Source organism: Miscanthus floridulus, chromosome 15 (genome assembly GCF_019320115.1).
Source record: "Miscanthus floridulus cultivar M001 chromosome 15, ASM1932011v1, whole genome shotgun sequence".
NCBI lineage: Eukaryota > Viridiplantae > Streptophyta > Magnoliopsida > Poales > Poaceae > Miscanthus > Miscanthus floridulus.
The window spans coordinates 57,264,986-57,292,705 of NC_089594.1; the positions used below are offsets into that span (position 1 = coordinate 57,264,986).

Here is a 27,720-nt window from a genome sequence, read left to right on the forward strand (position 1 = left end):
CATGCTATACTTGTCTTAAACACCAATCCTTCGGTAAGCTTTAATCTTCAACGTTCTTCTTCTTCTTGATCACCACGTTTATCTCACCTGACTGGATGAAATCATAAAGCACCACACAAGCATCCATATAATCTTACATGAAGCAAACAATAGAACTAAATCAGAATAGTATACCAAACATAAAATCAAGATGAAAAGTTTGTAAAACGAAATATACATCTCACTATGAACACATAGACGCAAAAAGCACGCTAATCGAAGCTACGGTGGAAAAAGATAGAACTACCGAGAGATCTACTCATAAAACAATTAGCTTCATGTGTTCTAATTATATAAAAACATATGTAAGATATTTTACAAATATTATAAATTAAGTCAAATTTAGATCTGAATTATATAACTAAAGTAAAACAAATCATATTTTATTTATAAAATCTAGTTGCATAATTATTAATCAAGATATGATTTAAACCATGAAATTATAGTATTAGTGACATGAATCTAACGCAACTTGAATAGGTCCAAACGGAGCTAAAACACAGAATATATGAAATAAACAAGATTTCCTTTATTAAAATAATAGATTAAATCTAACCTCAAATTTTAATAGTCAAAAACATATCTAACAGTAGTATGATCATGTAGATTATGAAATTATGAACCTAATGCAATTTGAACGGGTCAAATCAGAGTTAAAACAGAAAAGTTATGGCCTAAACAATTCTAGTGGCAAAATTGTAAATAGCTGAAAACGTATTTTCAATATAACCGAAACAAAATACGCTTTCAAAAGAAGAAAACGAAGTCGGGAAAAATATTTTGGACTGTGGGTTTGAAAACGAAAAACCAGAGGGGCGCTTTTGCAAATCTAGCATGAAGGGGTATGATCTAATCTGGACTCTTGATTTAAGATTGGACGGCTGAGAGCAGAGAGGGGGAGATGAGGTCGCCGGTAGTGACACAGACGGCGGCGGCGCCATGGCCGGTAAGGAAAGCTCTGGCGGCATTCACGGTTTCTGGTCTACGGTCCACCAAAATGCAAGGCGAGGACACCTAGGAGAGAGAGGAAAGGAGGTCGAACTCACCCAGGGGGATTTTGGCAGCGCAGAGCAAGAGGAGGTAGCGCACGGCTTAGCGGGTCGACGGCGGACGGCGGCACTAGGTGGCGGCGCAAGCTGTGAGCGCTCGACTATAGCATTGGTGCGAGATAGGAGGGCGGCGGGCACGGGCTCGCTATTTATGGGGTCAGGCAGAGTAAGGTGCAAGCTACCGAGGGGGACGCGTCATGGAGCTAGACATGAACACCGGCAAAGGAGTCCGCGATAGAACACGAGCTGAGGTAGATGATGGTGCAGACTGGCGTGGCCCAGCTGATAGTGGCTCAAGCACGAGAGAGAAGAGGACGCGGGCAACATAGGCCTTCGGCTGGGCTGCTTGCATTGCTGAGGCAAAACTAGGCCAGGCGAAGAAGAAGAGTGGCGGCCCAAGAGTGGGAGCGGCTGGGCCTACGAAAACCAGAACGGCTACGGGCACGAAACAGGACGAGCTAGAGTGAAGGAGAGCGGGCCACGAAAAATGGGCCAGCACAGAGGAGCAGGCCAACAGGCCAAAAGCAAAGGAGGGAGAAGAAAATTCCTTTTCCAAATCTTTTTTCCATTTTGTTTTCAAAACGAACTCAAATTCAAATAGAGTTTCAAATGTACTTTTCACTCAAATAAAAATGAGAAATTTTGATAAGTTTTCAAAAAATAAATTTTACAACTTTTTAAATTCTTTTATTTTCTAATTCTCTTTTCTTTCTTTTCTTTTACTTCGAAGCCATTTTTAATTTCATTTGCAAAAGCAATTTTAACCATTTTAAATTTTCAATCAAAACCACTCAATCAAATACATCAAATGCAAGGGCATGTATGCATAAACATGTTGCTAAACCTTATAATGAATTTTAATTAAATGAAAAAAATTATTTTTCTATATTTTATGAGCACAAAATTTAGAAATAAATCATTTATACCTATTTTCAAAAGAGGCAAATTTTAGGGTGTTACAATTCTACCCCCTTAAGATAAATCTCGTCCCTGAGATTTGGAAGACGTCGACTAAGAGATAGGGATATTTCATCTTTAGATTCTTCTTTACTTCCTCGTGCAGTTCCATCATCTTGATAAGGATCTCACTTTACTTTGCATACCTGTTGATCTTACTCCAATTAACTTGCCAAACTAATTTCAAGATTGTAATAGGCACCTTGAACAACTCTCAGGTATCTACAATCACTAGGCCACCTTTCCTTTTTAGTCCAGTAATATCATTTCATTTTTCTTAAAATATTCACCTTCTAATGAAACCTGATGAATCTCTTTATCAGAAGGAGAATTTACCACCATTCTTCAAAACATTAATGATTCCGATCAAGTTGTTCAAACTTAGAATACAATTCTTAGTTCCTCGGTGTCACCCGAACCTTCTTAGCACAATTCTCCGTTGCTAAGGTCATCGGCCATGACTTTTTGCTTCTCTGAGTGATAGCACTTTTTCCTAAGTCATAATCAATTTAATTCCAACGAGGATATCATAAGCTCAAGACCAACTTAGTGAAGATGTCCTATAGACTCTTATGATCCTCCTATATGTCACTTTTACTTCCAAAAGACAGTACTTCCATGCTTCACAAGGGATAACTCTAGATAACGTGTTAGATAGTTTAACTCACGCTTCCTTAATTGACTTAATGAACAAGCCACTACTTTTCTTCTGGTTTAAGGACACATCTCACACCTTGACAAGATGCATCCTAGTGGATATAAAGCTCTCGTCCAGGATCTGGCAAAGCTAATACTTAGATTTTACTTCAACCTCTTCTTGGACTCCTTCTGACATTTGCCTAAGGCTTCTGGATCCAAACTAACTTAAAACATCTTCTAGTAGCATTATCAATATCTTGATGATATTAGGACAAACCTCCCTTGAACCTTTAATCAAACTTCATTGAGACTCTAAGTTTCTCTCACATCTTTAGGTACACCACGCTCCCGCTACGCAAACTAGAACATAGGATTCTTCATCTTACAAATTCTTTAACTTGGCTACCCCCTTAAGAAAAGATAAACTAGAGGACACCAAAGTATAGCTTACATCTTCTTCTAGATAAACTAACTAGTATCAAGATGTTCTGACATCTCAATGATACTCTTGTGTATGGGCAAGAACAAGAAATCAGAAGTTCCTCGCGGGCAGAAAAATAGCAGTGTCAGTAAAACAGGGTGTAACTCTCATTCTTTTAATCCAATGAAGTTGTAGATTATACCGTTCGAAAGCTTATAAAATTCTCCACAACTTACTTATAGAACACTTTTTCAAATTCTGCAATTAACTTGGTCGAAAATGGTACACAACAGAAACTGTTCCGGGTCTCAAACAGCACAGATACATCGCCTTGTGATTTTCGTATCTCCATAACCAAAATAGCTATCAAGCTGATTCTTGCGCTCAGAGAGAAATATTGAAGTCTACTGTTGTCCAGAATTTTCTCATGATTTTTGGTTGTCCAAGAATAGATATATAAGATAAAGAGTGCAGGCTGCTCCGAAAAGACAGGATAGAGGAAATAGAAGAATACCATAACACAACTATTTATTGCACTGATCCTTATACCTTAGGCCAATAGACTAAATGAAATTGTGGGAATACCCAACAAGATTATTGCAATCATTACAAAGATTCAAAACAATCATAAGCATAATGCCGACTCAACAAGCAATAAAGGTGCACAATTCAATCATTGATTTCACTTACGATACTATCGTTTTTATTACATAAAGGCACAAACTCCTATTCCTTAACTAGGGATCTTGGGTAGCCTAGCATGACTTCTTCATTCGTCACTCTCACTGAATGCTTCTTTTGGGTTGGGTATTACTGACACTTTCTAGTAGCAACTTTGTAGTGATCCGACTCTGGCCACTTCCATGGTACAACTGTTGATTCTTCCAGTGGGCAAAATTTAGCATAATGTCCTTCTTGTTGGCAATGATAACACATGATCTTAGCTATATCTTTTGGTGTGTAAAATTCCACATAATTGTTGCTAGGTGTGTTGCTAGCTTGCTGACTCCAAAGGTTCATCTTTGTTAGACTTGATCGCTTTTTAGCCCATTTGATCTTTCGGGGTTGAAACTCCTTATAGGTGATCATCCACCCACCTATGCATACCTCATGTGAAAAGAGTGGAGTAGTCTTAGCTTGAGAAACTTCTGACACTTTAGAGTCTGAGTTTATCTATCTAGGGATTAGAGCTGGATGTGACAACATAGTGGAACTCGAATGTTGATTGCTTCCCAATACTAGCTCCAGTAGGTTTGCCTTCCTCTTCTTATTCACATTAGCTTCACAACTCTGGTCCATCTTGACTTCCCTCTTATTAGACTTGTTCTAAAGATAGGGAAAACCATAATGCTTACAACACTAGGCAGGGATCCTGACTTCCAAGAGTCTTGCTATCAACACCTTCATTGGACTTCATTTTCTTCAAAGCTTCTGCCACTTGTCTCTTTCACTGGTCCCTTTGGTATGTTGGTTTGACCTTGTGGCAAGCACTGTGGAGAACTCCCATATTGAGTCATTCCTTCAAGTAGTTGTTGTTGCATAGCTACAAGCTTCTCCATGTCGAATGCGCTTATGGACAATGTAGCCTAGTCCTCCTGACCTTTGATGCTGGTGGTCACCTCATTACGACCCATCTATATAGACTGAAGAGAGAGGATTGAGAATAGAGACAAAGTTTTCATAACAGAACAGAGGCTGAAGTGAGCATAAATTTTAGAAAATAACAAGGTCGGGGGGGACAAGAAGTAAGCAAAGATAAAACCATGCTAAAACGTCCAGTTCTATCTTGGCTTACGTCCTACAGTCAGCATTGCTTCCGATACCACTCTGTAGCACCCAGTTTTAAGAACAAACCCAGATACACACCATATGTGAGCCCTAGAAAGTCAAATCTCACATAAGGGTAATATTAATAGACAATGCTTAAATACATAACATATTAGTATAAAGAATATAACATCAAAGTATAGACAGCGGAAAGACAACTCCAATCTTTAGGCGAAGACACCAAATCCACAGGGACAACTGACCGGTTGATCACAAGCCTAATTCCTCCAAACTCTAGCAATCTAGTACCCATCCGGAATTTTCATCCAAATATTTGAAAAATAAAGCAAGTGTAAGTACATGTCATACTCAACAAGTATAACATGGGGTTCATGAGGCTCAAAAGGCTAACACTGATTTAACTGCGATTAGCTTTTAATGAGTCAACTTTTAGCAATTGAGTGGCAACAAGTTCATCACAAGCCCATATAAACACATGATTAGGTAAACGTGAATAATGAATAGCATAAACAATTAACCATTAGTGAGCATCTTCATTATCCATATAATTAGTGTTCATCATCTATTCTGTAAGGGTTCCAAGGCCGCTCGTGACCGTGAGTACGGCTGATATACTAGTATTACACTCTACAGAGGTTGTACACTTTCACTGTGAGTCGTGATTTACCCTTTCACCCGACGTGATCAACCTCTTGACCCACTACCAAGGAAGGTCAGTAGGGTTCACTATAAAGCCTTTCAAAGGTTCATCTAACAAGTTAGGGCCATTAGATTCACTCGGCAAGCAGATATAGATCCCCCCCTTCCCGATGGCACAATGACGCGCATCCTATACTCAAGGGGACAAAGGCCGCACTATACCCGATTCATCAAGCCATTCTTACACCAATAAAGATAACCATAAACAAGCTAGAAAAGGTCCTCATACTGAGCTAAAGCCAGAGCCATATAGCCCTCACAGTTGTACTGTAAGTCCCGAATGATCACTTATAGATAAGTCCTAAGGGAGAGGAATCTAGGGCACCATAAAAATAACCCAATGCTCTAGCCCCCTTGTTTTATGTTGCTAAAAAGCATCTTTTAGTGTTTATTGCATATACCATTAGTCAAGTTACAAGATCATGGTTGTAGTTGAGCACTAGCATCATACTACCCAATGCAATAACCCAAAGATATCAAGGTACAGGGTAACAAAGTACTAGGAAATCCTTAGTGGCAATCAAAGTAGACACATGCAGCATGAATTAAATGATTAAACATGTATAGAATAACAAGGATGATCCTATGCTATACTTGTCTTAAACACCGATCCTTCGGTAAGCTTTAATCTTCAACGTTCTTCTTCTTCTTCTTGATCACCACGTTTGTCTCACCGACTGGACGAAATCATAAAGCACCACACAAACATCCATACAATCATACACGAAGCAAACAATAGAACTAAATCAAAATAGTACACCAAACATAAAATCAAGATGAAAAGTTTATAAAATGAATCTACATCTCACTACGAACACACAGACGCGAAAAGCACGCTAATCAGAGCTACGGTGGAAATGATACAACCACCGAGAGATCTACTCATAAAACTATTAGCTTCATGTGTTCTAATTATATAAAAACATATGTAAGATAGTTTATAGATATTATAAATTAAGTCAAATTTAGATCTAAATTATGAAACTAAAGTAAAACAAATCATATTTTATTTATAAAATCCAGTTGCATAATTATTAATCAAGATATGATTTAAACCATGAAATTCCAGTATTAGTGACATGATAAACACTTGTTACTAACGCGTAGATCTCGTCGCTATGAATCTAACGCAACTTGAATGGGTCTAAACGGAGCTAAAACATAGAAGATATGAAATAAACAAGATTTCCTTTATTAAAATAATAGATTAAATCTAACCTAGAATTTTAATAGTTTAAAACATATCTAATAGTAGTATGATCATATAGATTATGAAATTATGAACCTAACGCAATTTGAACTGGTCAAATCGGAGTTAAAACATAAAAGTTATGGCCTAAACAATTCTAGTGGCAAAACTGTAAATAGCTGAAAACGTATTTTTAATATAACCGAAACAAAATACGCTTTCAAAAGAAGAAAACGAAGTCGGGAAAAATGTTTTGGACTGCGAGTTTGGAAAACAAAAAAACTAGAGGGGCTCTTTTGCATATCTAGCATGAAGAGTATGATCTAATCTGGACTCTTGATTTAAGATCGGACGGTTGAGAGCGGAGAGGGGGAGATGAGGTCGCCGACGGTGACACAGACGGCGGTGGCGCCATGGCCGACAAGGAAAGCTCGGCGGCGTTCACTGGTTTCCGGTCTACGGCCACCAAAACGCAAGGCGAGGACACTAGGAGAGAGAGAGGAAAGGAGGTCGAACTCACCCAGGGGGATTTTGGCGGCGCGAAGCAAGAGGAGACGACGCATGGCTTGGCGGGTCGACGGCAGACGGCGGCACAGCTGCGGGCGCTCGGCTGCAGCGTTGGTGCGGGATAGGGAGGCGACAGGCATGGGCTCACTATTTATCGAGCCGGGCAGCGTAGGGCACAAGCTACCGAGGGGGACGCGTCATGGAGCCGGACATGAACACCGGCGAAGGAGTCCGGGTAGAACACGAGCTAAAGTAGAATGAAGGTGTTGACTGGCGGGGCCCAGCTGACAGTGGCTCTGGCGCGAGAGAGAAGAGGACGCGGGCGACACAGGCCTTCGCCTAGGGCGCTTGCGTTGCTGAGGCGAAATAGGGCTAGGCGAAGAATGAGAGCGGCGGCTCAAGAGTGGGAGCGGCTGGGCCTATGGAAACCAGAATGACTGTGGGCACAGAACAAGTCGAGCTGGAGCGAAGGAGAGCATGCCGCGGAAAAATGAGCCAGCGTAGAGGAGCAGGCCAACAAGCCGAAAGCAAAGGAGGGAGAAGAAAATTCTTTTTCCAAATCTTTTTTCCATTTTGTTTTCAAAACTAACTCAAATTCAAATAGAGTTTCAAATGTACTTTTCACTCAAATAAAAATGAGAAATTTTTATAAGTTTTCAAAAAATAAATTTTATAACTTTTTAAATTCTTTTATTTTCTAATTCTCTTTTCTTTCTTTTCTTTTACTTCGAAGTCGTTTTTAATTTCATTTGCAAAAGCAATTTTGACCATTTTAAATTTTCAATCAAATACATCAAATGCAAGGGCATGTATGCACAAACATGTTGCTAAACCTTATGATGAATTTTAATTAAATGAATTTTTTATTTTTCTATATTTTATGAGCACAAAATTCAAAAATAAATCATTTTATACCTATTTTTAAAAGAGACAAATTTTAGGGTGTTGCATCCAAATACCATGAAATTTGGTATAGATGTGCTTCACTAAGTTATCTAGCGGCTGTAAAAATTTAAACTTCATTTGACTTTTATATTGCTACCAGATTTTAATTCTTCCACCACTGTTGCATGCTGAAAACTGCTGCATTATAGTTGACAAGATCTACTTTCAAAATCAAAGCATTTCTTATCCAATTCTCATGAAATTTGTATAGCATCTTATACCATAAGTCTAGAGAATGTACACCAATTTTTATGCTAATCTAATAAGTTTTGATCACTCGAACATGGCTAAGATCACAGCTCACTCAGATTTTTAATATAGGACAGATTTCAATCACTTGAGCTATACTTCATCTAATGTGAATAAAACTTAAAATCAACTTGTTTGAATACTTTCACAAAACATAAATCCATTCAATCCACTTACTAAATGTCATCTTATAAACTATCCAACATAAATCAATCCAAACTTAATTACTAAGCTATTTATCCATTTAAACATCTTATAGTAAGCAACAGTTGTATATTTATCCAATTCAATCAACTCATATGCACCCAAATAAAATAATCAACAAGAGATATACCTTAGTTAGCTCATGATCAATCAATTTGCAAGCTTCTACTCCATTTCTTGTAAGCCATCAAATATATATATCCAATAAATCATCCACAACTTGAATATGACACTTGTATGTTGTAGCACTTTTGGACTTCACTAATTCTTGGCTTGGCATTAGGATAGGATGTGCACTAAGCTTCATAACTTGACTCAATATGTGATGAATAATGTGAGATCAATTGAATCAAGCCTCTAATGCCATGGTACCTACAATTAATCATCCACTTTTTGATGGTACCCAAACAAGTTTGGGTCCTCTCAAGTTAGGAGCAACATACTTAGGCATAGCCTTAGTATGAGTAGCGGGATGTTTTGCAATAACAACCATAGAGGTACCATTACCATCCTTCCTAAGCATAGAATCATCATCAATTGAAATAGGCTTAGGAGTGTTACCTAGAGGACATGAATGTGCCATGTGTCATCTTTTCCGTCATGAGTAGCACTTTCTCTTTGATTGAGCCTTCTCTTCCTTGCTCATATGGTGCTTTCCATTGCTTTGCCTCTCATGGATTGCTTGAGCCTTCTTCTCAAGCTTCAGTAGGACACTTAGAGGCAAAGTGTCCCATATTTTCACACTTGAAGCACTTGATATGAGCATAGACTCTCTTCTCATCTTGTGTCTTGCTCGTCATCTTGGCATCTTGAGTTTGCATTGGATGTCTTACCTTTCCACCCTTTCTAGTTTTCTTCTTCGTCATCATCAAGTCACCACCATCTTCATGATAGATCTTGACTTGCTCTTGGGATGTCTTTTCTTGCTCAACTTGTGGCTTTGGTTGGGGCTCTTCTAGTTGCTTCACCAATTGCTTGGTTGGGCACATTGAGGTAAGATGACCCCAAGTGCGGCACTTGAAACACTTCACATGCTTGAGCCTCTCTTGTTCTTTTATCTTCTTGAGCTTCTCAATGTTAGGGCAACCATTTGCAAGGTGTCCCGCTTCATGACACCAGTAGCACATGGTATGAGAGAGCTTTCTTTGTTGTAGCTTCTTCATCTTTCTTTCTATCTTTCTTTCGCCCTTTGTCATCTTCTTCTTGAAGCCAAGGCCATACTTATCACCATAGTTTCTTTGAGTCTTCAACATATGCTCAAAGGTGACTTTTGAGTTATAGCACCTCTCTAACTTGTTGCTCAAATTCTTCACTTCATTTTTGAGCTCATTGTTCTCCTTCAAAAGGTTAGTCTCATAAGACATAGAAGTAGAACAAGCATCTATATGTGAGGAACATGGCATTTCTAATAAATTATCACAAGAGGTGGATATATGCTTCTTGCCTACATCACAAGGGTTAGCAACATTTTGCAATTTATCATTTGATCCATGTGATGAGCTCTCATTATTTTTAAGTTTCTTTGTAAACACTTTAATGAGAGAAGCATGTTGGTCTAATAATTCTTCATGAGATGCAAGTAGTGTCTCATGATTCAATTTTAGCTCACAATGTGAAGATTTAAGAACATTAAATAATTTCTTATGTTCTTCACAAGAGTTCTTTAGAAATGAGTTTTTATTTTCCAATTTCAATGATTTAGCTTTCTCATTTTCTAAAGACATGGTTATGCTAGCAAGTCTACTAACAAGCTCATCATATGAATCAACATGGTCAACCACATTATCATTTGATACCTTGGTGTCACCTTGTGACATGAAACAATGTGGTGTAGTGGATGGGCTTGTAGTAGCATCATAATCATGGCCCGAGCATGAACCATCATCACCATCAAGTGTGCATGGGGTAGAATCTTCATATGCAACACTTGTGGCACCATCATCAACCTTGTCAAGTGAACTTATAGTGGATCGATCATCATCATCACTTGACCATGAGGTGGAGCAATCTTTCACAATCACCGAATTGTGGTCATGCTGAACACACTCATGCGCCTCCTTATTGGGCTCCTCCTTCTTAAACTTGCCATCATCCCATGTGGAGGAATCACCGAAGGTGCGCTTGATGGACTCCCATATCTCACGAGCAGTTCCCTGTGTAGTTTATTTATTTCACAAATCAAAAATCAATGCATTCGTTAGAAAACAACAAGCATGTGCATTAAGTTCATAGAGAACTCTTTGAGCTTTGGTGATATTTCTATGGTCCAAGACATGAGTGAGACCACTAGTGACAATCCACCAAAACTTAGGTCCCTTTACACGAAAATGATCAAGCATGCAATTTTTCCAAAGTGTAAAGTTTGTGCCATAAAAAATGTGTGAGTCACACTCAACATCTAGCCCATAAGCCACCATCCTCTCGGGTCAGTAAAGACCACAAATGAGAGACCTAGCTTCCGATACCACTTGTAAGGTCGAGATGGTGACTAGAGGGGGGGTGAATAGTCCTTTCTAAATTTAATCGTGTCGGCTAACCGAAATAAATAGTGGAATTAAAACAATCGATCTAGCCAAGACTACACCACTCTATCGATGTTCACAAGTACCTTATAAAGATCCTAATTAGGCAACAAAGGTGCCGGGCTAGCTAGAGCTCACCTATTCTAATTCTAGGAGCAATGTCACACAAACCTATGCCACTAGTATTTTGCACACCGGGGAGCTCCTACACAATTCTAGTAAGCAAAAGCACAAAGCTCCTAAGCTCACTAGCAATGCTCAATAACAAGGCAACTAATGCAAAATTAGAGAGCATAATTACTTAGCTACACAAACTAAGCAATATGACTAACAAGGTTACACAAACCAAATTAGCCACGCAAGGGAGCTACTTCTATGCTACATAACCAAGAAGGTAACTAGTGAGCTACACAAGCTAACTAATTACAAGAGCAACTACACAAGCACAATGTATATGAAAGTAATTACAAGCTTGTGTAAGGGGATTGCAAACCAACGGGAAGAATAATGTTGACATGGTGATTTTCTCCTGAGGTTCACATGCTTGCCAACATGCTACGTCCCCAGTTTTGTCGACCGCTCACTTGGTGGTTCCGTGGCTAATTGGCATCATCCACCAAGCCCGCACATCGGGCACTGCAAGACCTACCCCAAAAGTGTGGGTAGCTCAATGACACGCTCAACTAGAGTTGCTCTTCGCGGCTCCTGCGGGGCGAGCACAATGCCCCTCAGAAAGCTCTTCTCTGGAGCACCGCACAAGCTTCTTGCGGGCTTCGACGGAGACCACCACCAAGCCGTCTAGGAGGTGGCAACCTCCAAGAATAACAAGCACCACCGGCTTACAACTCGATCACCTAGTGCCACTCGATGCAATCTCATGATGCAATCGCACTAGAATCGCTCATTCACTCAGTCGGATGAACACTATCAAGCTAGAGTGAGTTAGAGGGCTCCCAAGCACTCTCAAGCATGGACACAAAGTCCCCTAAGGTGCTCAACCTCCACCATGGCAGAGACCACCTTCTATTTATAGCCCCATGGGCTAAAATAGCCGTTACCCCTTCACTGGGCAAAACTTGGGGTGACCAGATGCACCGGTCAGATTCACCGAACGCACCCTGCTAGTGTTTGGTCACGCTACGCCGTCCACGTGTTGCTCTGCGTTCAACCCAAGCCACCAGATCTCAATGGTAACTTCACGCGCCAACGGTCAAGTGATGACTGGACGCAGCACAGTGAGGATGACCGGACACTGCTACGTCTGAGTTCGGTCATTTCCAGAGAGCTCCCCGAGCCTCTATTTTGTGGTTGGATGCATTCGCTCCTGCATGACCAAACACAGCACCTGAGTCTAGTCATTCTCCGACTGCCACGCGTCACTGTTGTTCCTTACGCCACCATGTCAACATACGTCAGCACTGACCGGACGCAAGCCCTGAGCGTCCGGTCACTCTTCATGCCAGCGTCCGATCACAAGACCGAGACCATGCGCTCACTACTGCCACTAACCGGACATGCCAGTCCTGCTAAGGCCAGCATCCGGTCACTTACAGTGACCCCTTCTCACCTCCGTTTCATCACTGAGTTGATCCACATCAACTCCAACTTCATCTTCTTTGTAAATGTGCCAACACCACCAAGTGTACACCACCATGTGTGTGTGTTAGCATTTTCACAATCATTTTCCAAAGGATTAGCCACTCAACTTGCCACGCCACTTGATCCTAATGATGATGCAAAGTTAGATCACTCAAGTGGCACTAGATGACTGATATGCAAACAAGTTTGCCCCTCTTCATAGTATGGCCATCTGTCCTAAACCTGGTCATCAACTTCTCTACACACCTATGACCGATGAAATGAAATGCCCTAGGTGTAAGGAAAATGGACCCTTGGCCCATTTACTTTGGATTTTGGTGTTTGATGACTAACACAACCAAATTAGACTAATGAATTTACAAGTGTTTGTTTTATAGTTCAATAGGGTGCAAGATGTAACTTGGACAAAGGCGATGTTATGATTCGATGATCAACACCTCAAGCAAGACCTTAGGACCACAAGAGAAGACCCAAGAGATCAAGCAAAGTACAAGCATGAAGATTGGAACCAAGCCGTATGCAAGATCGCGAAGAAATGAGCTCACTATGGTGACCGGATGCTGGACTGGACGCTGCGACCAGACGCTGGGCAAGTGGCTCCGCAGACAGGCGACCGGACGCTGGACCGGACGCTGGCGGCAACCGACCGGATGTAGGACAACAGCGTTCGATCAAGTACAGTAAGGTTCCAGAGCAGCAAATCTACGACCGGACGCTAGCTAGCGTTCAATCAGCACATTGCCGGCTCAACGGTCGAGATGACCGGACGCATCTGGTTAGGATGATTCAGTGTCCGGTTAGTAGCAGAATTGTGGGAGTTCAACCCCAATGGCTACTTTCTTAGTGGGGCTTATAAATAGACTCCCCAACCGGCCATTTGGTAAGTGTGGAGCTGAGGAAACACACCAAGGGTATTGATACACCATTTTAGTGATCTCCACTTGCATAGAGCTTAGTGATTCATTAGGTGATTAGCGTAGGTGCTTTGCGAAGTGCTTAGGTTGATTAGACCACCGCTCATGCGCTTGCTCTAGGTTTGGGCCTAGTGTTTAGTGAGGTTTGCATACCTCTTATGACTCGGTGCTTGTGAGCACCATTGTTGTACATCGGAGGGGCTTGAAGTCTTGTGAGATCACACCAACCGCGTTTGTGGTGTGGCCGCCACCGTGTACTGGAGGGAACAAGGCCCACGGCATTTTGGCCGAAAGCTTGATAGTGAAGACGGCAGGGAGCATCCGGGAGAGGCTTGCCGGAAGGCATGTCGGAGACCCACTTGCGCGTGGGGAAGGCCCGAGGCTATCCATGGAGTTACCCGACTGGGAGCTTGACCCTTGCGAGGGATTCCTTGCGAGGGGCTCCAATAAGGACTAGGGGGAAGCTTGTGCGCTTCTCGATACCTCGGTAAAAATACCAGAGTCATCGACGGGAGTTTACATATCTCTACCTTGCTCTTTAGCTTCCGTATTTACATTGATTACTTTACTATATTTGCGGTAGAGATAGCAACACACTAGCAAAACCATAGTTTTACATCTAGATAGTTTATCTATTGCATAGGTTTTGCTAGGGTTAGAAAAAGAGGCCATAGTTTAGAGTTAGAATTGTTAAGTTGCCTAATTCACCCCCCCCCCCTCTTAGGCATCACGGTCTCTTCAATTGGTATCAGAGTCGGTTGGCTCAATTTGGACCTTTGGCTTAACCGCCGTTGAACCGACGCCATTTAGAATGGTTGGGATGGATACCGCTAGGCCTCCACACTTTGACGGCACTAACTTCCCGTACTATAAAGCTAGAATGGCTTGCCATCTTGAGGCGGTTAATTTGAGTGTATGGAGAGTCACTCGTGATGGGATGAAACCCATTAAGAATCCCAAAAAACCCACAAAGAGTGATGAAAAAGAAATGCACTTCAATGCTAGAGCTAAAAATTGCTTGTTTGAATCACTTAGTATGGATGTTTTTAACCAAGTATTCACTTTAAACACGGCACATGAAATTTGGTTAAAACTCTAAGAGCTCCATGATAGCACAAGCAATGTCCATGAGCAAAAACATTGTCTAGCAAAGCAAAACTATGATTCCTTTACTATGAATGATGATGAGCTTATTCGTGATATGTATTCTCGTTTAAATCTAATTATCAATGAGCTCCATTCTATAGGATTATTAAAGCTAGATGATGCGGACATCGTGAGGAAGATCATCTCCGTGCTACCATAAAAGAAATATGCAAGCATCATCACCATCCTTCACAACATGGAGGACTTGAGCAACATGACCCTGAGCATAGCCATTGGCAAGTTAGTGGCATTTGAAATGTCACGTAAGATGGGTCAAGAAGAAGCTTCTTCATCAAGCAAAGGCAAAGCTCTCGCTTGTAGCGAGAAAAAGAAGATGAAGGGCAAGCAAGTTGAGACAATCTCAAGCTCAAGCTCCTCAAGTGAAGATGAAGAAGAAGATGACGATGATGATGATGATGATGAAGATCCAAGTGATGATGATCAATCTTCCTCCTCCAGCTCCGATCTTGATGAAGAATCAATCAAACTTATCAACAAGGTGGAGAAGATGATCCAAAGGCTAAATGTCAAGGGTGTGACCATCCAAATCCAAGATTTCATTTTCACAAATCAAAGAAATGAGCAAAGAAAGAGAGGATGCTATGGATGCGGCGAGTTGGGGCACTTTGTGGAAGTTTGTCCAAACAAGCTCACACCCAAGACAAAGAAGAAGGCATGCAAGAACCAAGCCCTCACATCAATAAGATCATGGGATGATTCTTCAAGTGAAGAAGAACCCCATCACAAGAGGCGAGGCCGCAAGCACTCATCATCAAGCTCTTCTCGTATGTGCCTTATGGCACGAGGTAACGAAAGCTCTTCCTCTAGTGAGAGTGATAGTGATGATGATATGCCTTCTTATCATGAACTTGTGCAAGAAAATCTTAATTATGCTAAAGCTTGCACTAGTCAACAAAAGAAGCTCAAAAGTTTAAAAGAAAAGCTAGATAGTTCACAAAAAGCATACAAAACCTTGCTTGAACAATATGAGAACTTTGCTAATCTCAATGTTGAACTATCTACTAAAATTGAGAAACTAGAGACTAGTGCAACAACAAATGCATGCATAATCAATGATGAGCAACTCTTAAAGAAAAATAAAAAATTAAAAGAAAAGTTAGCTAGCTCACAAGAAGCATATAATAGTTTGCTTGCTAAAATGAAAACCATGTGCAAACATTGTGATGAGCTAACTAATAAAGTTGCTAATCTTGAAGCCGTTAGCACAACCCCCACCAAGGCATCTAAAAAGAAAAGTTCTATCTTTAACATGTCTAAAAAGGATGCCTCTACTTCTTGTAATGATTTATGTTTAGACTCACCTTTGTGCAACCAAGTTTGTGTTGAGAAAGTTGTTGTAGATACATGCACACAAGAGGTTGCAAAGGAGAATGAGCAACTCAAGCAAGAAGTAGCTCGCCTCACCAAGGACTTGACTCAAGTGAAAGGCAAGGCGAAGCAAACCCAACTTCATCAAGATAACACCGTCAAGGAAGTGAAGAAGCTTGATGAAGGATAAACCGTGGTTTGTTACGTGTGCCACAAGGAAGGTCACAAGTCCTATGAGTGCAAGGTGAAGAATGGGGGAGGAGCAAAGAAGAATGAGAAAAAGCAAACAAGCAAGCTCTCCAACACCTACACCAACAAGGTGGACAAGAAGGCCTCCACACCTTATCTCTTGAAGAAGAAGAAAAATAACAAGGTGGTGGCCATCAAGGTGAACAAGCAAGCCAACAATGGGGTCAAACGCTTTTGGGTGCCAAAGGAAATCATTTCAAACATGAAGAGCACCAAGAAGGTTTTGATCCCGAAAGGGAAGTGAGAAGTCCGTCGGACTATGGGGAATTTGGAGACTTGGCAAAGTTTGGGTGCATTTCATGGGGTGCATCATGATGGACAAAATCATTGCCAAGTGGGTTAGTGAATACTATGGACCTAAATTCCCCTTCCCATGTTAGGTAACTAGATGTTATTACTTTTTAATTGGTACATCTTTCAATTGGTATTTCTTACAAATTGATATCTTAAGCATCTGGTTACTCTTCATGCCTAGGTTTGCATTTGCATGCTTATATCTTTTGTCATGCATACACTAGGTATATCTTATGGTAGGCTTGCTCGGTCTCTTTTTTAACCCTTGGAGCAAACCTACATGGTTCAAAATTGTTTAGGAAGCACTGGCACATAGCTAGTCTTACTATTGTTCATCTAATATGTGCCAAAGTCCAAATTGTAGATAATCTCTCCCGAATATCTATTTTGAAAATGATTCTCACATTCATGAGATGTCATCTTTCAAGTGGTATTTTTTATTCTAAAAATCAATGTGCATGATTTCTACAAAGTATTCTACATTTGTGTGCACATATTTAGGGGGGGTAATTCTACAACTTGGATGCTTTGAGACTAACACCTTTTCAAATGGTATCAATTTTTCAAACCTATCACATGTGTAGTAGTCTTATTGTAAGGAAATTGGAGTCCCCGGAGTTAAACATCATTCTTCAATTGGCATCATCATATTGATTTCATTTCATATTTATATGCTTTCTCCATGCATTATATAGATTAAACTCTCTTGTGCATCCTAGCAAGTAGGTAGTTTTTAACTTCAAATTCTTATTATTTGCTTGCTTTGATTGTGTTGGCATCAATCACCAAAAAGGGGGAGATTGTAAGGAAAATGGACCCTTGGCCTATTTACTTTGGATTTTGGTGTTTGATGACTAACACAACCAAATTGGACTAATGAATTTGTAAGTGTTTGTTTTGTAGTTCAATAGGGTGCAAGACGTAACTTGGACGAAGGCGACGTGATGATCCGATGATCAACACCTCAAGCAAGACCTTAGGAGCACAAGAGAAGACACAAGAGATCAAGCAAAGTCCAAGCATGAAGATTAGAACCAAGCTGTATGCAAGATCGCGAAGAAATGAGCTCACTGTGGTGACCAGATGCTAGACCGGACGCTGGACAAGCGATCGGACGCTGCGACCGGATGCTGGGCAAGTGGCTCGGCAGCCAGGCGACCGGACGCTGGCGGCAACCGACCGGACGTAGGACAGCAGCGTCTGATCAAGTACAGTAAGGTTCCAGAGCGGCAAATCTGCGACCGGACGCGTCCGGTGGTAGGCAACCGGACGCTAGCCAGCGTCCGATCAGCACATTGCCGGCTCAATGGTCGGGACGACTGGACACGTCCGATCAGGACGATTCAGCGTCCGGTCAGTAGCAGAATTGCGGGAGTTCGACCCCAACGGCTACTTTCTCAGTGGGGCTTATAAATAGACCCCCCAACCGGCCATTTGGCAAGTGTGAAGCTGAGGAAACATATCAAGGGTGTTGATACACCATTTTAGTGATCTCCACTTGCATAGAGCTTAGTGATTCATTAGGTGATTAGTGTAGGTGCTTTGCGAAGTGCTTAGGTTGATTAGACCACCGCTCATGCGCTTGCTTTAGGTTTAGGCCTAGTGTTTAGTGAGGTTTGCATACCTCTTACCACTCAGTGCTTGTGAGCACCATTGTTGTACATCGGAGGGGCTTGAAGTCTTACGAGATCACACCAACCGCGTTTGTGGTATGGCCGCCACCGTGTACCGGAGGGAACAAGGCCCACGACGTTTCGGCCGAAAGCTTGATAGTGAAGACGGCATGGAGCATCTGGGAGAGGCTTGCCGGAAGGCACGTCGGAGACCCACTTGTGCGTGGGGAAGGCCCGAGGCTATCCACGGAGTTACCCGACCGGGAGCTTGGCCCTTGCGAGGGGCTCCAACGAGGACTAGGGGAAAGCTTGCAGCGCTTCTCGATACCTCGGTAAAAATACCAGAGTCGTCGATGAGAGTTTGCATATCTCTACCTTGCTCTTTAGCTTCCGTATTTACATTGATTACTTTACTATGTTTGCGGTAGAGATAGCAACACACTAGCAAAACCATAGTTTCACATCTAGATAGTTTATCTATTGCATAGGTTTTGCTAGGGTTAGAAAAAGAGGCCATAGTTTAGAGTTAGAATTTTTAAGTTGCCTAATTCACCCCACTCTTAGGCGTCACGGTCCCTTCACTAGGTTATACCTTTGCCTTGCAGCATTCTATTCCATCTCCTCCAATGTCGATGCAACACATGCACCAACACGATCAACAATGATATGATCCACTTCATATCATCACGTGATCATATTGGTTCATCGATCTTGACTTCACTTGCTTTTCACCGTTGCTTGTCCATCGACGTCAAGTCTTGCTTAAGCTTCACCGCCACGTGGTCCATCGCTCTAAAGCCTCCAACTTGCCCTTCACGTTTGCAACCGATCCATCAAGCCAAGTCATATCTTGATCTTCTCCACCTTGATCACATAGACTCAATATCATGCCTCATGTGCGATGAGCTCCTTCATCATCAAATGTGTAAGCTTTGCAACATCTTCGAGCCATTTCCACCTCCATGGCATATGTTGCTCACACACATGTACCTATGGACTAATCACATGTGTATCTCACTATAAACACAATTAGTCCACCAAGGTTGTCACTTAATTACCAAAACCACACAAGGACCTTTCAGCGGGGTACGCGTGTGGGGCGGGGGCAAGGCAGATGGGGGCGGACGTGCGCGTGCAAGAGCGATACGGTGCAGCAGCAGGCGTGGGCAGACGGGGCGGGGCTGGGGCAAGCAACATGCGTGGGGCATCCGAACGCACTCATGTGCTCTGAACGTCCGGGCGCTAGTAATTCCCATGGTATAAAACAATCAAGTTACTTGTTGAATTGTCGGCTCTCTATCTCTGATGAAATTCGAAGGACATAACTCTTGATACTTTGACGAAGCCAAGGGCACATTTCAAGTGTTTGACATACTCGAATACATGGAGGGCTCCGGCAGCTAGTAATGAGGTTTGTGGGGGTGTGTGGGGGTGGGGTGGGGGGTATACACATGAACGAATAGTGGGGTAAAGTAAACGATCATAGTGATTATCATGCCTTTGCAACATTTGTAATCTACAGACTACAGTTGATTCAGAAAAGTGGGCAAAAAACAACTCTTTCTACAGGTGCACAACAAACCTCCTCCTCCCTCTCTCTCTCTCCCTCCCTCCCTCTCTCTCTCTCTCTCTCCCTCCCTCCCTCCCTCCCTCCCGTATGGGCATGGCCATATCGAGGACTGACAGATATAACAATTAGGCACAGGTAAATAAGTGGAGGTGAACATATCATCAGTATTGATATAAACAGGTAAACGTAAGAGTGCTTATGTTCATCTGAAAACTCTCTGAATTCCAATCTTGTCGAAACAATGTACATCCATCTGAGTAATAGAACATAAACATGCCTTGAGACAGTTGAACAAAAAAGCCTCGCTAACTGTAATAGGCAATTATTCGCTGGATCCATCATCATCTTTGCTACTAAGGGTTCGTATTATCGCTTCTAACACCTTGATATCGCTATCTTTCTTCGCAATCTCCTCTTGCTTCAGCCGCAACTCCTCCATGTGCAGCTCAAACACTCCTGCAAAACGTAAGCGCAATCAAAGACAGCATTTTCTCAAAAAATGCTAGCTAATCAAATACTATGCATGCTAATGCTATTGTAGAAACAGGGCGGTACATACTCGCAGTATTCTCCAGTTCCTTTGTGACCTCCTGTGTGCGTAACTCTGCAGCTCGTTGTGCAGCTTCGGCCTGACGTTTCTCTGTACGAGCTCGTGCTGCTGCAGAAATGGCGGCATCGAGTTCGCGTTCCAGAGACTGCACCCTCTGGTCAAGAACCTGACACACAAACAACAATAAACTAGGTCAATGATTTATGGGATAATGGTTGACTTGGAAGACATGATGGCCTATTTGGCTATTTCCCCATCAAGAACTAATTGTACTGTAACAGAGTCAAACAGTCAACCACATATAGTTCCTCTGGTTACACTTATCAAACCTGATCAGTGAATGCAAATCAAGGAAACAATATGTTTTGATCTTCTGCGGTTGTGGTATCTACATTGTTTGTAATAATTACCTTACCAGTATAACACTTAATTGTCACGTATACATTAAATGATAAGAACTTAACGTTTATTCATTGACTTATTAATAATTTCTCTAGAGATCCCAATATATGAAAGTTTCTGCAATCTAAATAAACTAAATTCATTTGAACTCAAAATAAGAAATACAATTTTACAACAAAGTCAACTAAATACATATGTCTTAAGATTTTGCGTAAAATGACTTGAAACTAGATCACTATGAGTTAATTAAGCTAGAGTTAATGCTCCAAGCAATCAGTGGTAAGAAACACAAGATACAACATATTATATCCTAGGAGTACAAACTTACAACATAATAAATCTTAGAAGGATAATATGAACTTTTGCATGTGAAGATTAGGTTATTGCGTTCTACATCTCCAAATTGACAAAATACGGAAAATCTGAAGGAACAATTTTTGAGCAAACATAAATTGGTATCCACAATATGGGCGCATAAGTTCACCTCTGACCTTTGTAATAATTCCTCAAGTCACTAGATCAATAATTCAGGTCCAAGCTGCTCACTTTTTACATCAATTTATCTTCAAAATAAGGCTTAACTCATATCATACTGATGTTGGATAATTGCAGTAAAACAACAACCTCGCCTTTGGATGTATTAAGTCTAACACATTCTCCTACAACAAAGACAAATGCAAAGAAATCCGATTTGGAAAAATGGAACACAAAGTACCATTTTTTGAATTCAAGTTTACCCATTGCTTTTGAATTACGTTCCATGGAAGGTCAATCAATTCCATGTCACTGGATGCGGAACCAGAGTTGCCTAGCTCTACAAGCCTATGCCAAAGAGACACAAGTCGCACTAAACTGAATCATTCAAGCACTCAAAATCACAACCAGCTCAAGATCCCCTCTTCCTTTCTGAGCAGTGAATTCCACATTTAAAGTGAAGGGGACCGAATCTACGCCCTTCGGAGGCGGCATCCGCTGATCCAAGAACCCGGATGCAGAGCATAGAGAGGGGAGGACAGCGATATGGGACTCATGGTCTGATCCAGCAGCTACTGCGTATATACCTTAATGGTGCGGGCCTGGTCGGCGGCGAGGGAGGCCTTGGAGAAGATGTCGTCGTCGACGAAGACGGCCTTCCGCCCGAGCAACTTCTGCAGCGAGTCCACGTTGGCGCCGAGCTCCCCCAGGTTCCCGATCGCGGCGCTCCACCGCTCCCCCGACGAGGACGCCGCCGCCGCAGCCGCCGGACCTCCAGATGACGACGAAGGAGAAGGAGACCCCGACCCCGCAGCGCCGTGTGCTGCGGCGACCGCGACGGCCGCGGCGGACTTCTCCCTCTGCGCGGCCATGATCGCCGCACGCCGCCGCCGCCGCCGATCTCGGCGGAGTCAGTCGGCTTAGCTCCCCTTTTCCGCTTCGGCCCCTAGGCTTCCCCGAAATTGCAGCAGACGGGCGACACGGCCTCACTGAGGAGAGGACAACCCGCCCCAGCCACTGACAATGCGATCAACTCGTCTGTGGGACCCCCATGCCATCGACGCTACACGCAACCCCTTGTACTCCAAAAATATCCGTCGCCCTCGCCCACCCGCGGCAGTGGATCGAATGGACGGCTGATCCAGCGGCCGTCGAGCCCATCGGACGGCCGCGAGGCTTTCAGGAGCCCTATATCACGATCCTCGCCCCGCACCTCCTGCGCCTCACTCGCGTCCGCCCCCGCCCCCGCCGCCGCCGCCGCCTTTCGTCGCGGCCGCTAAACCCCTCCCCACCCCCGGTCCTTCTCAGGTGCGTGCTTAAACCCTAGCTGCTAAATTTTTCGATTTATTATTTCAGCCTGTTCTCCGTCGGGCTGATGCAACCCGTCGCGGTGGATGATGCGCCCCCATGCCGCGAGCGCTGGCGATCCGTGTCTTTTTCGGCTTCCTTGCGTCGTTGACTCGTTGGGGGGCAATTGGGGAGTAGAAGTAGTGTGTTCTAGGGTTTATGATTTCGTGTATAAGTTTGGACGTGGGCCGTTTATGGTCGTTGGCGCTCGTGCGCGGCTCGGTGATTAGGGTTTTGCCTGGATCCCCGCGAGATGGGCATTTTTGGTCTTTATCGATCGGCTTCGTGGTTCCGAACTTCTAGGATGGGTGATTAACTTGTTATTACTTTATTACTCGCGGCATGCTCTCGTGCCTGTGTGAACATGAAGCTGCTGTTTTCATCCTTTTTGCGTCTGTAGCCATTTGTGCCACATGTTGTATGGGTCCTTATGGTGCAAATGGGCAAATGGAATGCTTTCATTTTGTTTTCTTTCGATTACAATGTTTCATCATAAGAAATGGTGTATTAGGTAGCTCTAGTCAACCACTGTGTAACACCCAAGCTTCTGCTGTTACTTAGGCTGTCTCTTGATGCTACAACACTCAATATCGATGTCACCATTATGGAAGCTTTTTTTTTTCTTTACTTTGTTACCATGCGATCATCATACAATAGTATCTCCATTATGTTTATATTTAAAACCTGAATCTCCGTACAGTTTTTTTCTATAACGTTGTGTGCATTTTTTATGCCTTAAACAAGGCAAGGATGTATGTTTCCTTCATCCTCTGTTATAACAAGATGGTGGGCAACTGTTTCTTTCCCCTTTGGTATCAATGCCTGTTAACATTTATAATTATTGCAATCTATAAAATTTTTCAACCAATTGGAAGGTAGCCATTCATTTAGTTATGTCTGATTAGAACATTTATTTATTCCTGGTAAACTTAGGACTTAAGTACTTCAAAACATCACCCCCTCCTTGATTGTATATGTGTATTGGATTATCTATTGATATCTCAGAATCTTACCCTGTTGCAGTTTGGTACAATGGCGCTGGCTAATAAGCTTGGTGGTCTGCTCAAGAAAGCTACGAGTTCAAATCTGTCGGTCTATCAAGCAATCAGATGCATGTCATCCAAGCTTTTTGTTGGAGGTTCTAGCCTGTTTATAATTTGTATCTGCTTGTCAAAATTTTCTGTTCTCTATGATTTCCTGATAGCTGTAAATATTGTTGCAGGGCTTTCTTATGGAACTGATGATCACAGTCTCAGAGATGAGTTTGCCAAATATGGACAAGTTGTTGAAGGTATCATTCCCATTGCTGCACTTGCCTTGGCTCTACCTTTTACTGACCAGTTATGCTTCAATCTGTCCAGCTAGGATTATCCTTGACCGTGAATCTGGGAGGTCTAGAGGTTTTGGCTTTGTAACTTACACATCTTCTGAGGAGGCTTCAGCTGCCATCACTGCCATGGATGGAAAGGTTAGTTCATACTTTGAATGATTGTGATTTATGGTAGTGATATTTCATCATGTCTCAGTTAGGATATTGCCTACGACTGGCTAATTCTTATTAGATTTGCACCCTCAACATTAATTTAGGCTAATATATGCCAGAATCTATTAATCCTAACTAACCCTGTTGTCTTAATTTTTATGCATTAGACTAAAATAGAAGCTATGATAGATTTAGGTTGTTGATAGCTAGTAAGGGGTTTTTGAAATTTATAGTGATGCTGTGTTGTTTGTCATTCATGGTCATGGTATGTGGTTATGTCAACACCGGAATTTAGTTCAAGTGTGTTGCTAATATGAATTCCAGTCAGTTGTAACTTGTATCTTGGGCAGCACTAATGAGTTACTACCCCTGTCCCAAGAAACTTGACATTCTAATTTTGTTCTAAGTCAGACTATCTTAAGTTTGACTAAGTTAAAAAATTCTTAGACTTGTATTACCAAATAAATACAATTAAATTTTTCATGGAACATATTTTTTGGTCTCGTAAATTATGACAATGTTTATAAATTTGGTCAAGCTTAAAATAGCTAACTTAGGACAAACTTAGAATAACAGGTTTTTGAGATGGAGGGTATTTGATCAACAAGAGATCATGTCTTTTTATAGTCATATAAATGAAACTGTTTCATTATGATTACGCTTTAATATTTTTCTGACACTCCTTTATAATTGTTCTTTAACTTTTTATTGATTTCGTATTTAAATTTCAACTTTTTATTGTTCTGTTTATTATTTGCTCTGTACATTAATGTTGCTATTTAGGTAGGTTGCACTTGAAACATATAATTACTCTGCCTACACCTGACTCTTTCTTGTACTAGACTCTCGATGGACGGAGCATACGGGTTAATCATGCTAACGAGAGGACAGGTGGCTTCCGCGGCAGCGGTGGTGGTGGTTATGGTGGTGCTGGCTATGGCGGCGGCGGTGGCTATGGTGGTGGCGGCAGCGGTGGATATGGCGGTGGCTATGGTGGTGGCAGCGGTGGATACGGTGGTGGCTATGGTGGCAACAGGGGTGGTGGTGGCTATGGTGGTGGTGGTGCTGATTATGGAGTTGCAGGTGGAGCTGGAGGCAACTTTGCTGCTGGAGGTAATGACAGCTTTGCCAGCAGTAACTTTGGTGCTGACAGTGGTTTTGGTGGAAACCCTGCTGGTAGCTTTGACGCAACCGGTGGTTCCACTGATGCTGATGAGTTCTCTGCTGGCACACTTGGTGGTGACTTAAGCGGTAACAAGAATGATGAAATCATGGATGATATGTTGAAGGACGATGAGCCTGACAGCTACGCCGACAAGAGGAGCTAGTTTTTGTCCTCGTCAAGATAAGAATCCAGTATGATCTGTATTCGGTAGTGTTTCCTGTTAACATGATAGGTGCCTGATGTCTAAATAATGGAACGAGTCTTTCTGTTGAGTCTGAGTTGTCGGAGTTGTGTGGAACTTTCGAATCGTGCGTTGCATGCCGGCTCCTTGTGCCGGCAAACATGGCATACTTTCATGTTATATGGTCATTTTGCTAGTTGCTATGCCTTCATTGGCGGGAGTCGATCTGGCTTACAAATGGGGTCTTGTACGAGAATCCTTAAACTTCAAATAGTCCGATTACGTGGCCCCTACTTCAGCTCTCTTCAGTTTCTGCTACCAGCAGCATGACTCCCAATTCGGCACCAGCTGTACCATCAGTATTTCACCGACTATGTACATTGTCATCCAGCGGCTACTAGTTTTAGCACCAGCAGTACCGTTTCACCGATTATGTCAGCACATCGGCCTTCCAAAGGCTATTATTTAATTATTAGCTAGCTAATTTTAGCTTAAATTAGCTGAGTACATCCAGACAGGAGGACTATTTTTTAGAAGTTTTTAGCTAGTCGTTATCCAACATGCTAGCCGACTACAATTAATTTAAGTTACTGTATCAAATATGGCCTTAGTTTAGCTTTGCCTTGCGCCTAAATGCACTTAGGTCTTGTCCGGGTGTTGTATTGAAAAACTATAGGCTTTTAGAACCTATATAGATGTGCAAAACTATGGTTTAGAAAAAAGAAGTTTATAATAAAGTTTATAAATCTTTAAAAGACTACAACTACAGCAATACTATGATTTTTAAAATCATATAAAGTATGAGCATCCAAACACTTCGGTAGTGTTTGGTTGGATGGATCGTCCTGTATGGATGGATTATGGATGAGAGAATTCTGAATAAAGTGGTGCATATGTTGATTGTTTGGTTATCTGTAGGATGATATGTGATTTCTGTTTGGATAACTGTATGAAATGATAAGATTTGGTACAAGATCATGTTTGGTTTGTTATATGGGTCCATCCAAAAAGAGAAATTCGTGTGTGCCACATATTTGCACAAACTTGTCATTAGTAATTCAACAAAAAATGATGATAATAGTAAAGAGTAATATTGAGAGGCAACAGAATTTATTGGAGGTGAACCCCGGTAAGAGACGTGAGTGCGATTCCTAGGAATCGAACTCGCGCCAGCTGCACGCCCACCTAGCCACCCGAGCGTATGTCTCCAACTTGATTTACTACAAAAATATATTTCAAATTAGTGTAATGGTACTTATTTTGTATCATAAATATAAATATTTATTTTTTAACTTTAATTAAATTTTAAATCGTTTGATTCCTCGAAAAGTGATAATTGTATTCTTTTGGAGATGCCCTCGATTCTTTTTTATAAGGCATAGTTTGATATTATGTACGGTATGATACGGCCTCTTAAATTGCACCTTGGACATTTATTTATTTTGTATTATATTGTTTATACTTATAAAATTATGATAATTAGATAATACATTTAATTACAAATCTAACCGTATTGAGTTTATATTATAATAATTAAAATCTGTTAGCTAAATTACTGGTAAAAAAAATTAAAGCTTAAATCTTGATATGCATGTGTATCTTATAAAAAAATGAAGAGAGTATGTTTTGGCAGCATCCTAATTCAGCACTATTAGTAATCTAGGACCTGTATAAAAAAGAATGGAGGGAGTATGTTTGTCTCCCTGGTCGGGGATATCACTAGGAAATATGAACCCTAAAATTGTACTCCCTCCGTCGTTCCAAATTATAAGATGTTTTGGTTTTTCTAGATTTATAACTTTTGCTACGCACCTAAATATAAGGTAATGTCTACGGAGGGAGTAGCTAAGTAGTGGTAGCTATAGTCCTGAGTTATCCTGTATCGTGATGGATGTCTGGTTCTAGAAGTAATATATCAGCCACAATTTATCTCTCTCCTACTTCCCTTATTTTTCCCTTCTCATCTTGTGTGGATTTGCTTTCTTCGTCGCTGATCCTCCACTACAAGAAATGTGTCATTATATGACGTTTATCCAGAGTTAGTAGTCTTTGGCCAAATTCATCTCTTCCAAAGCCTCCGTTCTTTGGATTCTGTCCGCACGTCGTGGTGGTTGCGACTCACCTGCCTAAAATCCATCCTGCCCTACCAAATCCATTAAACAACACCCCATTTCTCCCCAAATCCACAGAAGAATC

General features: G+C 41.7%; 2 protein-coding genes across 2 annotated transcripts; one reads left to right on the plus strand and one right to left on the minus strand.

The window, feature by feature from the left end:
• Positions 1-20,068: 20,068 nt before the first annotated feature.
• Positions 20,069-22,369, minus strand: LOC136508033 (golgin IMH1-like). Its single transcript, XM_066502637.1, has 3 exons — positions 21,936-22,369; positions 20,482-20,638; positions 20,069-20,378 (listed from the first exon to the last, which is right to left on the minus strand). Exons 1-3 carry the CDS (start codon positions 22,218-22,220, stop codon positions 20,245-20,247), a joined length of 576 nt encoding a protein of 191 aa, XP_066358734.1. The 5' UTR covers positions 22,221-22,369; the 3' UTR covers positions 20,069-20,244.
• A 130-nt stretch (positions 22,370-22,499) lies between these two features.
• LOC136508032 (glycine-rich RNA-binding protein 2, mitochondrial-like) lies at positions 22,500-25,735 on the plus strand. The gene is made up of 5 exons (XM_066502636.1): positions 22,500-22,656; positions 23,719-23,833; positions 23,918-23,986; positions 24,057-24,163; positions 25,021-25,735. The coding sequence occupies exons 2-5, from the start codon at positions 23,728-23,730 to the stop codon at positions 25,504-25,506; spliced, it is 768 nt and encodes a 255-aa protein (XP_066358733.1). The 5' UTR covers positions 22,500-22,656; positions 23,719-23,727; the 3' UTR covers positions 25,507-25,735.
• The last annotated feature ends 1,985 nt before the right edge of the window (positions 25,736-27,720 follow it).

Bases quoted from the DNA above. Each gene is read 5' to 3' on its own strand.
- LOC136508033 (XM_066502637.1), bottom strand. From the start codon at position 22,220: ATGGCCGCGCAGAGGGAGAAGTCCGCCGCGGCCGTCGCGGTCGCCGCA. The intron at 20,639-21,935 runs GTATATACGCAG...TTTGTGTGTCAG, and splicing joins ACCAGGCCCGCACCATTAAG to GTTCTTGACCAGAGGGTGCA. The intron at 20,379-20,481 runs GTATGTACCGCC...TACGTTTTGCAG, and splicing joins GGAACTGGAGAATACTGCGA to GAGTGTTTGAGCTGCACATG.
- LOC136508032 (XM_066502636.1), top strand. From the start codon at position 23,728: ATGGCGCTGGCTAATAAGCTTGGTGGTCTGCTCAAGAAAGCTACGAGT. The intron at 23,834-23,917 runs GTTCTAGCCTGT...ATATTGTTGCAG, and splicing joins ATCCAAGCTTTTTGTTGGAG to GGCTTTCTTATGGAACTGAT. The intron at 23,987-24,056 runs GTATCATTCCCA...CAATCTGTCCAG, and splicing joins ATATGGACAAGTTGTTGAAG to CTAGGATTATCCTTGACCGT.